Source organism: Doryrhamphus excisus, linkage group LG17 (assembly GCF_037039965.1).
Source record: "Doryrhamphus excisus strain RoL-2023G ecotype Guam linkage group LG17, RoL_Dexc_Guam_v1.1, whole genome shotgun sequence".
Classification (NCBI taxonomy): domain Eukaryota; kingdom Metazoa; phylum Chordata; class Actinopteri; order Syngnathiformes; family Syngnathidae; genus Doryrhamphus; species Doryrhamphus excisus.
Genome location: NC_136373.1, coordinates 138,926 through 150,483, shown reverse-complemented (window position 1 = coordinate 150,483; position 11,558 = coordinate 138,926). Strand labels below are relative to the sequence as shown.

The 11,558-nt window shown below is 49.3% G+C and overlaps 1 protein-coding gene across 4 annotated transcripts; it reads left to right on the top strand.

Moving 5' to 3' along the window:
* The first annotated feature begins 122 nt into the window (after positions 1 to 122).
* On the top strand, positions 123 to 10,901 carry ahcyl1 (adenosylhomocysteinase-like 1). Of its 4 annotated transcripts, none has more exons than XM_078797605.1 (18): positions 123 to 170; positions 244 to 714; positions 4,818 to 4,932; positions 5,151 to 5,294; positions 6,206 to 6,306; positions 6,396 to 6,498; positions 6,872 to 6,966; positions 7,049 to 7,155; positions 7,826 to 7,942; positions 8,020 to 8,083; positions 8,160 to 8,248; positions 8,376 to 8,446; positions 9,167 to 9,261; positions 9,334 to 9,432; positions 9,522 to 9,590; positions 9,674 to 9,752; positions 9,838 to 9,958; positions 10,038 to 10,901. In XM_078797605.1, exons 2-18 carry the CDS (start codon positions 523 to 525, stop codon positions 10,042 to 10,044), a joined length of 1,668 nt encoding a protein of 555 aa, XP_078653731.1. In that variant the 5' UTR covers positions 123 to 170; positions 244 to 522; the 3' UTR covers positions 10,045 to 10,901. The 4 variants fall into 4 exon arrangements, with proteins under 4 accessions (XP_078653731.1, XP_078653730.1, XP_078653732.1 ...); XM_078797607.1 differs by lacking the exons at positions 123 to 170; positions 244 to 714 and adding exons at positions 3,981 to 4,056; positions 4,610 to 4,734; XM_078797604.1 differs by lacking the exon at positions 123 to 170 and having other exon boundaries at positions 186 to 714.
* Positions 10,902 to 11,558: the final 657 nt, after the last annotated feature.

Here is an 11,558-nt window from a genome sequence, read left to right as displayed (position 1 = left end):
GGTATTTGGTTCCAGTTGATTGTGGCTGTGCTGTCAATCAGAGGATTTGGAGGCGACTCTGCCCAATTGACCAATCGTGGAGAAGAAGGTGGGACGAATGCGGAAGTTCCTTTGGCGGGGCGGGCGCAATAAAGGTATTGTGTTTAGCCGTGGGATTCGGTCGATAGCTGGTATGCACAAATAACTCAAACGCTGACTTTTTCTTCCATTTTGTCGTCCTGACCGGCACGTTTCCCTCCGCAGAGGCAGGCGATGGTAAGCCCCGCCCTCCCACAGCCAGAAAGCTAAGGTGACCGGGTCCACGCACCGCCCCTCCCGTCAGAGATGCTGCCTGTGGATGACAGCCGAGCAGCCGCAGTAGCGATCCGGTGTTGCCCCAACGTACACTTAGCAAGTCCAAAAGATATTAAACAAGTGAATATTCCATACGAGATTGACCAATAGTCGCTGCTTGTCGTCGTTTCAGTGGCGAGCGGCGGTGTCGAGGCTCCCACAGTAACGGGACGCTGCTACCTGGATGCAATGACCGAGTCGGCGGTGGACGGCAAGGTGGAGGTCAAGCAAGGCACCAAATATGTCAAGGAAACCGAGAACGTCGCGGAGAAATATTCGGCCATGACCGTGAGCAAGAACAGCAGCGACGTAAACATGAACGTCGGGGAAATGCCTTCTGCAGCCTTCACCGCAGTCCCCACGCTGAAATCCGTCAAGAAGGTTAGTGCAACCCCCCCCCCCCCCCCCCGCCATCAAGCAAGGCACAATGGGGGTGGTGGGGCTAATCCCGCTTGGTACGCATTGTGCTGCAGTCATGATCATGTGTTTCCAACTCCAAGACGTCGTTTCTCGCCGTTTCAAGGGTGTCTCTTTATGACACTGACACTTTGTGTCATGAGCACTGGACAAGCTAATGGTACCCCCGACGAGATGCATGCTCAGCATCCTGCACTTCAGAGTGGTGATGGAGACGTGCTGTCCTTGAGCCAGGCAGCCATGTCATGGATCATCCATTATTATATCTCCTTTATTGACCATTTCCCTTTGGCCACAAGCTATCCATCAGAAATAAAGCGATTTTGGGAAGAATATGTTCCGGTTTGAAATACTGATGTGGTACTTACTGTATGCACGTGGATGTCTTTATGCAGTAAGACCAGCTAATACATAGTAGTACGGTAGTACATACAGTATAAGCACCAAATGCAAGGTAAGCCTGCCCAAATCTCAGGTGCCATATGGCAGTGTCGTCTGCTGGTAAGCCCGCTTTTTGTTATGAATCCATTCCAAAGGGCCCCATGGGGGGTTATTTTGCAGCTGTGATGTAATTGTGTTAGTTAGCAAAGAACTAGCAGTGATGGTGGCGTGGAGGGGCGGCAGACCCGGGAGAGAATGGCACGTGTTGTATTACAGACACACGGCAAGACGAGTCACCAACACGTGGGATTCTTTCTTTGGGCACTCGAGTCCCTGACGGTACACGTACATTGGCAAGCTGACTCGTTTGTGGAACACTCAATTGAGGGGGGCCTTACAGGGTGCCGTTGTATGAATGTGGAAAGTCAGTCTTGCAAGAGGGGGCCAAGTAGCGAGGCAACGCTATAAGCTAGCTATAAGGGTGTACTGTAATACAACACTTGGTGACAGGCAATATTGGACCAGATTGTTGTCAAAAAACAAGTCGTACGAAAAGGGGATGTTTGAAAACCGAAGTTTGACTGAGTGACCTTTGTCATGTTGTGATGACCTCCTGATGCAGTCTAGCGACCAAGTGGCAGACCAAGGCCTTTTCAAAAGGCTTTTTAAACCTCTCAGTGATGGAACACAAAAGCAGTCTGATTTGTTTTAGTGAGCACGTAAAGGAAATAAATAAATCCGGCTGTGACCTTTGTCTCCAGTAGTCACTTTTAGTCAAATATCAAGTATTGGTTCTAGCCCAAATCCCCCAAAGAAGGGCCCTCCATTCATTGGACGTTTGTTAACCAGTGAAATATTTCCACATTATGTACTGCTTAGGTGACAAAGTACTGTATATTGACCACTACGCCACCTACGTCGGGGGCTTTTATGCCATGATCAGACAAAGAGCAGCTAAAAGACCCTACCAACATTGGACCATGTTTCCACCCCCCTTGGTGACAGTGTCTTTGTTGACACTGCAGCATCGTGTGGACATCGGTGGGGGGGGGGGGGGGGTACCTCTGGATTGGCAGACCGGGGTGGTGGGCTCCCTTTTTAAGAAGAAACGGGACGCCCAACCAGTGGAAGGTCTCAGGGAAGACCCAGGACATGTTGGAGAGTCTGGGCGGTCTGGGCCTCCCTGCTTGGGCTGCTGCCCCCACGTAGCGAACACGGATAAGCAGGAGAAGATGGATGAGTTCATCTTAACGTTGATGTTTGTTTATAGTTGGACAAATCTTTATACGAGTGGAATGTACGCACTTTCCCAGGAATGGCGTGCATAGACGGACATATTTGTTCAAGTCCCAGTCCATAATATGTGGACTGTGAGCCGCAGCGTGAAGTCTGACTGAAAACATATTGGATGGTCGGAACGTGCGCTCCTCAACACAAAGCGCTTTGTTTTGAATAAATGTGAGAGCGCAGTGTCAAACTGAGCTCCCCGCTTGTATAAAGCAAGTCCATGCGAGAAAGAAATACTACTGTCGATACACAAAATACGTCAGAGAAAGATGAAGACGTCTGCTGACAACGTGGTATCGTCACATCAACGGCTATGCGTTGCAGGAATAAAAACATCAAACTGTGCAAGTGTGTGGGTGGGTGCATGAGTCAATGAGCACCTCCTCCACGCTCCCGTCCATCTACCCTGGCAGTTACACAATACCCCCTAGTGGGAAGAGACTGGCCGTGTATTTGCTCGTGCATCACCATTTTCATGATTGATAGAATGGACATGTATGGACATGTATTGTCTTCTGACCCTCAGGTACCAACTGCTAATGTAATCAGATGCTACACAGGTCACCACACGAGTCCTTATAAGTGATGGACTCCTCCTTACTGCCAGCCTCCACACAAGTCAAGCACTGTGTGGGACGTAATCAACATTTAACTATGAAAGTCGCTATAACATGAGAAATATAACACATCTATAGCGACTAGGTTCTTCCTTTTTCACTATGTACCTCCAGTTGGTTGGTGAAGGTCTTCATGGCCGCTCCCATCATTACTTTCTGTATATTTCCCCCAAAGGTCACATAGCTGTGTAGGATGGCCTCATAGACCTGGGTTGTTTTCCAACAGCGTGTAATCCACCGTGCACAGGTTCTACAGCGCCCCTTGGCAGACTGAAGGATGAAGAAGTAGACAACTTTGATTCAAGACTGTGGTGTGGATCTGATGGCGGTGTCTGAACATCGCCTGATTGAGCTCTTACACGGTCACACCTCAGCTTAAGTCTGTGACCTGACCAAGCCACTCAAAGCTATTTTTAGCTGTCAGATGGAATTGGATGGCTTGTTTATCGATGCCGCGGAAGGCTAGCCTGCTATCTGACAATCCCCCTTTTGACTAGTAGTCCAGATCAGGAGGAGGTCTGCCTGTGTCACGTTTGATCACATCCACCTATTTCATTCATTCATTCATTCATTCATTCATTCAACATTCATACCTATGGGCAATCTGGAGTGGCCAATGATGCTAGCATGTTTTTGGAATGGGGGAGGAAAGCGGAGTACCCGGAGAAAAGCCACACATGCATGAGGAGAAGATGCAAACTCCACACAGAGATGGCCGAGGGGGAATCGAACCCGGATCTCCTAGCTGCGAGACCTGTGCGCTAACCACTGGGCCTTCACCCATTCAGTCCACCTGAAATAACATCCTCCCTAAAACAGGACTTTAGCGGCTGGTCGTCAAGTCGCTCCCTCTGCAGGTTGGCCATTAGAAATCAGGATAATGCTTGGGAACCTCCCCCTCGCTCTGCCTGGGAGTGTTCGGGGGTGGTAGCATCAGGGACACCTCGTAGCATCAAACAGAGGACACACAGACACAGAAAGCGGAGAGATGGCACACACACATGTTCACGGGGGAGAAAGGGTGAGTCACCACTAATCCGTCACCGGCTACCCACACACATTTATTCCTAAAAGCTCAGAGGCCATGAGACGTTTGTTCTCATGTTCTTATAAAAATATGTCTTATCCATATTGTCAGGGTCACCCTGAGGGAGTTTTGAGAGTACCTTCATAGAGACTCTTCCACTGTACTGGCTAATCCAGGACAAGGAGAAACTAAAGTCTGGGCTCAGTCCTCAGGAGGCCAAAGTGATGCGAAGCTGACTTAGCTCGGTGGAGTTAGAGAAAACAGGAGGCATGCTGAGTTCTCCTCGGCTCTGTCTTACATTCGGTCATACTTTGTGTTTCTTTTGAGTCCACAATCCTGTAGGGTGCCAGCGTTTTCACTCCTGCAACCGTGCTACTTACTTAGTACTTCACCCCAAAGTGGGCAAAGCTATCATATTGCATTTTTCACATAAGCTTTATCTTATGATTGTTTTCGGTGCGGGTCAGTCCACCCCCCCATTTGTATGCACCCAGATTTATCGTCTGTGTGATGTCTGTTGTGTCAACTCTCCTGCCCTGCTTGGTAGTTTTGAGTCCAAACACGTTCTATGGACAGGTAAAATAGGAGAAGAAGGAAATTTGACAGCATTCCAAAGCAAATGAAAACATCCCTGAAGTCCTGGGGATCTTTCTGCAGGAGAACAGAATTATGGTCCGTCACATTTGTTGTTGTGGTGACTCTTGATAACCTGCCATTTGACTGTATATTGACTGGTTGGTTCTGGTTCTTTCTAGATCCAGTTTGCCAACGCTGAGGATAAACAGGAATTCAGCAAATACCCGACCAAGGCGGGTCGCCGCTCCTTGTCTCGCTCTATCTCGCAGTCTTCCACGGACAGCTACAGCTCAGGTACGATGCATCTTCAGACTGATGGGTTTGGTGACCACTAAATGCCAATCGGCCTGGTGTTCAGTCCACCTTCTGCCCAAAGAGGCAGCAGTGAGCCTGATGTGTGTTTAGCCGCGTTGTCTTCACTGTAAATCACCATCACGTACTGTGCACACATTGGACCTTCAATCACACACACTTTTCCTCCGTGACGACTAATGGGGCTTGTCGCTCCCCAGCTGCTTCCTACACTGACAGCTCCGATGACGAAACCTCACCTCGAGACAAAACCCAGGTCAACACCCACGGCAGCAGCGACTTTTGTGTGAAGAACATCAAGCAGGCTGAGTTTGGCCGCCGTGAAATTGAAATTGCAGAGCAAGGTACGTAGCGCTGCTAACATTTAGGATACGACAAAGGTGACGAGTGGTTAGCATGTAGGCCACACAGTCAGGAGATGGGAAGACCGGGGTTGGAATCTCTGCTTGGCCATCTCTGTTTGGAGATTGCATGCGGTACTCCCCCCCCCCCCCCCATTCCAAAAACATGTTAGCTTCATTGGCCACTCCAAATTGTGGGTGGGAATGGTTGTTTGTCTATATGTGCCCTGGGATCCAGCTGGGATAGGCTCCAGCATACTGCCACCCTAGTGAGGCTAAGCGGCATAGAAAATTAGCATACAATTCTGATCCGGCAGACTGGAAAGTTTCAACCATTTTGGAAAATGAATGAACCCTTTAGAGCTTAGAGCTACCTGAAAAGTGGTTAGCTGGAAGTCAAAGAGCTGGAACATCGGTCCGTGCTTGCTGAGTGCAGGCCATCTTGGCACGACATCGCTAGGGCAAATGTGGTCATTCCAAGTTTTTTGCGGGACTAGCGGTGTTTAAAAACAACTCAGGTAGAACGTCTGATGGGGGGGGCTATTAACAACTCCAGACATCGGTGAGCTGGTAAGCTCCGAGGCATTGGAATTATGTTGATGTTTTCAAACCCAACTTGAATGTTTTTCATTTCTTAAAGCCTTCTGCTTGGGCTCAAACTGTCTATTTTGCCTGTTTTACTGTTCAAATGTTTCCTTTGATCGTGAAGCACTGTGACCTTTGGTCTGTGAAATGTCTTCTATAGATTGATTTGACTTACTGACTTACTGCTGCTAACATTGCTGCTCCACCTGCTTCCACGTTCTACCTGCTGGACAAGAGTTTGGCTTTTCCATAGCGTTCCATTTGACTAGTCAATGGCTGCCTCTTTGCCCCATGGCCACTTTCATGCACTCGCTGTATTTGCTCCCCAGACATGTCAGCGCTCATTTCCTTGCGGAAGAGAGCCCAGGGGGAGAAGCCGCTGGCAGGGGCTAAAGTCGTAGGCTGCACTCACATCACAGCGCAGACAGCAGTATGTCCACACTTCCTCTTCGCTAACTTTGTCATGTTAGCGGCCATTCCTTGCATGATTTATCAACACGCGCCATTGTTGACCATCAGGTATTGATTGAGACCCTCGTAGCTCTGGGGGCCCAGTGCCGCTGGACTGCCTGCAACATCTACTCCACCCAGAACGAGGTGGCTGCTGCTCTCGCTGAGCTGGGTAAGAAAAATGTCCTGGGCTTTATGTCGTTGCGTATATGAGGATACGTTTGAAATCAAGAGCTTTGTTGCATGAACAAAATAGGCCAAAAATCTCTTTGAAGAAGTTCAGATTTGGTGGTAAGAAATGGAAGTTAGCCAGTTAGCCAGTTAGCCAGTTAGCCTGTATTGAATGCTCTCGATTGCCAAATTGTTTTGGGTGGGCCAAAGCAAATAAAGGAATGTCTGGGAAAGACTGCAATGGGAATGCCGCCATATGTCGTGTACGGGACGTCCTGTAGTAATCCAGTAGTGAATGTTGGACGTGATGCTCAGCTGCTTCTCTTGTTCTCGTCTTGGCTTCCTTGCTGTCAGCAATGCGTCTTCTGCCCCAGGGGTTCCTGTGTTTGCTTGGAAGGGGGAGTCCGAGGATGACTTCTGGTGGTGCATCGATCGCTGTGTCAGCACCGAGTCCTGGCAGGCCAACATGGTAAACCTGGTTGCTCTCCTCGGACCTCGGACTTGAAGTGGAACCTCTGATAGTAGTAGAATCTCTGATCTGTCCTACTTAGATCTTGGATGACGGCGGAGACTTAACACACTGGGTTTACAAGAAGTACCCCAGTGTGTTCAAGAAAGTACGGGGCATTGTCGAGGAGAGTGTGACTGGCGTTCATAGGTGAGTTTTTTGTAAATGCAGTAGCTCATATTTTAGACTGATGAGGGCTGGAAAGAACTGGACCTTTTTGTGGTCTCAAAGGCCGTTAAAAAAGTTCTCTTGTGTACTAGATTGTTCTGGATTGTGGCCCACGTCTGGCGGGTCTACTGTGGGCTTGCTTGTACTACTACTACTACTACTACTACTACTACTACTGCTACTACTGCTAAATAATCACAGTAAATCAGCCATTGAAGACGTGAATAAGAGTTGTGCTGGGGTGTGTTGCTATAAATGTGTTCACCAGATGAGAGGAGTGGCACACGGACAGGAAGTGAGTTTTAGCTTGGCGTGGCTTACTACAGCAACAGCAGCAACGTCCCTCACCGTAGCGGCGTTTTGACCGCCCGTGCTACACACAACGTACGTCGTGAATCCTCAGGGATGGCCCATCCTACCACCCAGAACTCGGGGAACCTCTTCTGATGCCTGCCATTTTGATTTGAGCTCATTTAGCCATGTTATGCTTGAAAATGCTTCATTTAGGCCAACAAAATCTGTGAGCAACCGGGACGCGGTGAAGCGTGATTGCGTACGTCAGCCTGAGCCGTGGACAAGAAGGCCACCGGCCAACCGAGTAAGATCACTGCCGAGTCTGGATGTGTGCTCACGTTCCCAACTGTCCTCCCAGACTGTACCAGCTCTCCAAGGCCAGCAAGCTGTGTGTCCCTGCCATGAACGTCAACGACTCGGTCACCAAGCAGAAATTCGACAACCTGTACTGCTGCCGTGAGTCCATCCTGGACGGGTGAGCGGGATCCATCCCATCGCTACTTTGTTGAGGTTTTCATTGTGAACGTGTGTGATCTTGCTCGTCTCTGCCAGATTGAAGAGGACGACCGATATCATGTTTGGTGGCAAACAAGTGGTGGTTTGTGGCTACGGAGAGGTGAGCGGTTCCGTTCATCTCCTTCGTGTGCGCGTCAGCTGGTATTCCACAAACTGCAGTCTTTTCCGCCCTGTAGGTTGGGAAAGGCTGCTGCACTGCTCTCAAGGCCCTCGGCGCCATCGTGTGCATCACAGAGATTGACCCCATCTGTGCCCTGCAGGCATGGTGGGTGTCTGCTCAATGCTGTTATACCAGTTCATGTGCTTACCGGTTCTCTGCATACTCCAGATGACTATGTTTGGAGTGTTGGTCACCCTTAAACTCATGGATGCATATCTGTCTACCCAAACAGCATGGATGGCTTCAGGGTGGTCAAGCTGAGTGAGGTCATCCGGCAAATGGACGTGGTCATCACCTGCACTGGTGTGGAACCTCACATAACGTCATGTCCGGGACTCGACTGTCATTGCATGCAAAGGCACCGTGTAGTGTACTATTTAGTCCCTCCATGCTGTGACATCACTCCAGGGATGTCAAATGTTAGCGCTTTGCGATTCCAATACAGGCCTTAAAGGGGACATATTATGCCTATTGTGGTGGGAAAGGCTATTAGCAACTCCAGACTTTGGTCAGTTTGTAATTTGCATGCATGCAGGTAAGACGCTCCCTGTATGCGCACTCTATAATGCTACACAGGCAACGAATGATGGGCAACATTCCAAAATAGTGCAGTCCCCTCACTAAGTGTTTCCTTCTTCATACCAGGATATCATCATCATCACACATAAAGGATATCATTGTCAATCATTGAAGTAAACACTAATGTAATGACATATATCGTCATAATGCAGTACAGCTTTTCAAATGCAGTATACATGTATTTATAGTATCTTTGTCCTACTCTGGAGTGTCAGGATGAGTGTTACATGAGACCATCCTAGAAGGGAAAACAGCACCCCCGTGTGGTAGCAGTGTGAACTGCATAGTGCTTTGCAGCATAGCATCTCCGGGCCACCGTGGCCACCATGGCCATCGTGGCGTGGAAAGTGACCTGCCTCAGTAGTGAACGACATGACAAGATGATTGAAGGCTTTGTCTTCTGTTATTCCCGCCCCACTAACTCGCTTTTCCTTTTTTGCAAAGGCAACAAGAATGTTGTCACCAGAGAACAGCTGGACCGCATGAAGAACGGCTGCGTGGTCTGCAACATGGGACATTCCAACACGGAGATCGACGTGGTATGTCAGCCTGTCCTACGTTCTCAATGTCCAAATGGATCCATCCAACGGATGGACTTTTGTCCTCCTCAGGCGAGTCTGCGCAGCCCCGAGCTGACCTGGGAGAGGGTGCGCTCGCAGGTGGACCACATCATCTGGCCTGATGGAAAGAGAGTTGTGATGCTCGCAGAGGTGATTCCTTGCGTGTCGTATGTCCATAGCATGTCTCGAGGTCACGGCTATCGACTTGTTGCCCGAATGAGCGTTGCGTTCCCTCTCAGGGTCGCCTCCTGAATTTGAGCTGCTCCACTGTTCCTACGTTCGTGTTGTCCATCACGGCTACAACTCAGGTCGGTAGCTCTGCGCTCGCGGTGTCCATGTCCGTGCACTATGGTGTAGGCGGGTCCCAGCCTTGTGGTCATGTTGTCTTCAGGCCCTGGCCCTGATCGAGTTGTTCAATGCTCCAGAGGGGCGTTACAAGCAGGATGTGTATCTCCTGCCCAAGAAAATGGGTAAGTCGTGGACAAAGCACCATTCCGTGCCTGGGCGGTGTCTCCGAGGGGAGCCTGAGCTTTCCAAACTGCGTCTTCCCTCCAGATGAGTATGTGGCCAGCCTCCACCTTCCAAACTTTGATGCTCACTTGACGGAGCTGTCTGATGAGCAGGCCAAGTACATGGGCCTCAACAAGAACGGCCCCTTCAAGCCCAATTACTACAGGTGCTTTTCACGTCTTTCCGGTCGAGGTGCATCCTCCGTGTCCGCAGTCGTGTCAATCATTGTCATATTCTGCCTGCAGGTACTAATGACTGAGCCTGGCCAGGGTTCTCTGGAAGAACCACAAATGTGGGTTTGATTGATCCACTGCTACCAAATGGAGGAATTATTTAGCTTTGCTGGATGTAACTTACTAGCATGTAAGTAGACATAGCTTTAAAATGAAAACTAAGCCGCACAGTATGTTGTATGATCAGCTGGCATATTACACGTCTATACTTGCATGCTGTTACCTGTTAGTACTGCTAGTTGCTACAGCTTCTGACTTTATTTGTACACGCTGTGCCAACTGAAGGCCAGAAGAATGGAACCCAGCCTGACGTGATCCAATCCAAGCCAATGAGTAACGTTGTTAGTGTTTGTTCAGCATATACGCCCCCCCCCCCCAGGTAGCATCCAGTCACTTGTCTTCAACAAGGACCAGCTCCAAGCCACATTGAATTGAAGATAAGTTAAGAGATAAGATGTTGCATTGAAGAAGTGTGTCTGGCTGCCGACGTTGCGACTGGATGCTACTTTGAAGGCCATGGTGTGAATGTGCCTTTAAGAAGACGTGCAGGTTGATGGTCCAAACACCATGCATCTTGTCAGTGGTGCATGTCCTTGTGTGGAGCGTATGATCACAGCACAGTGATGTAGAAGATGCAGAAGACGGCTTGGATGGAGGCCATTGCTTTGCTGTGGCGACCCCTAAGGGGAAAGCCCGAAGAGAAAGAGGAAGAACAAGCTGACCGTAGCGTAGTGATGATCTCAACTAGGACACATCTTCGGCGTCTGCTTGTCTTCTTTTGAAATGTTTGTTATCACGATGCTTCAGTTGTAAACACAGTAAGAATGCAATAAATCAGCAATAAAAGAAGCTCACGGAGGCGAGGCCCTTCAAACACGCCCTGCCGTCTTTTCTAGCCTTTAGTTGGACTCAGCTCGGTGGACTCATTGTGCTCCTCAGCTGCAGTAGTTGCTTGGGGGGGGTCCGGATCATTCTGGAGAACCGCTTCTAACAATCACTTGTGATTATAGGAAGAAACCCAGAGGTGAACCCCAGGAGAAGGACTCATTTGTGATTACCGAACCACCTACTCCATTGGTCACAACTTTAGGTACACCTGCTCAATCTAATGCCATTTATTTCCTGCTGGAGGTCCATCAGATATTTGGCCGAGATAATACTTTCATGTTTATTATTGTGGTCATGACGAGAAGTTGGGCAGGGCGCGTCCTCCTTTGTGGGGGCCTTGAGCTTCTGACATGCGTGTACTCCATGCCGGTCCGTTGCTATAGTACCCGTGGACCTGCACGTGGTCCTCACCTCTGCATCCGGGGGTGGTCGCCTGCCCCCGGAAAGGGTTCTTTACGTTTGTGTGGATAAAAAGGGGCAAATATTAGAAAGGTGACATGACGAAAGTGAGCTTGTCTTCTTGTCTGGATGAAAAGGATTCTGAAGCTCTGATGTTGATGGGAGAAGAGGACCCCCCCCCCCCCACACACACACACAGACACACAAACCTTACATTTGGGTCTTCCATCTTTCACCCAAACTGGA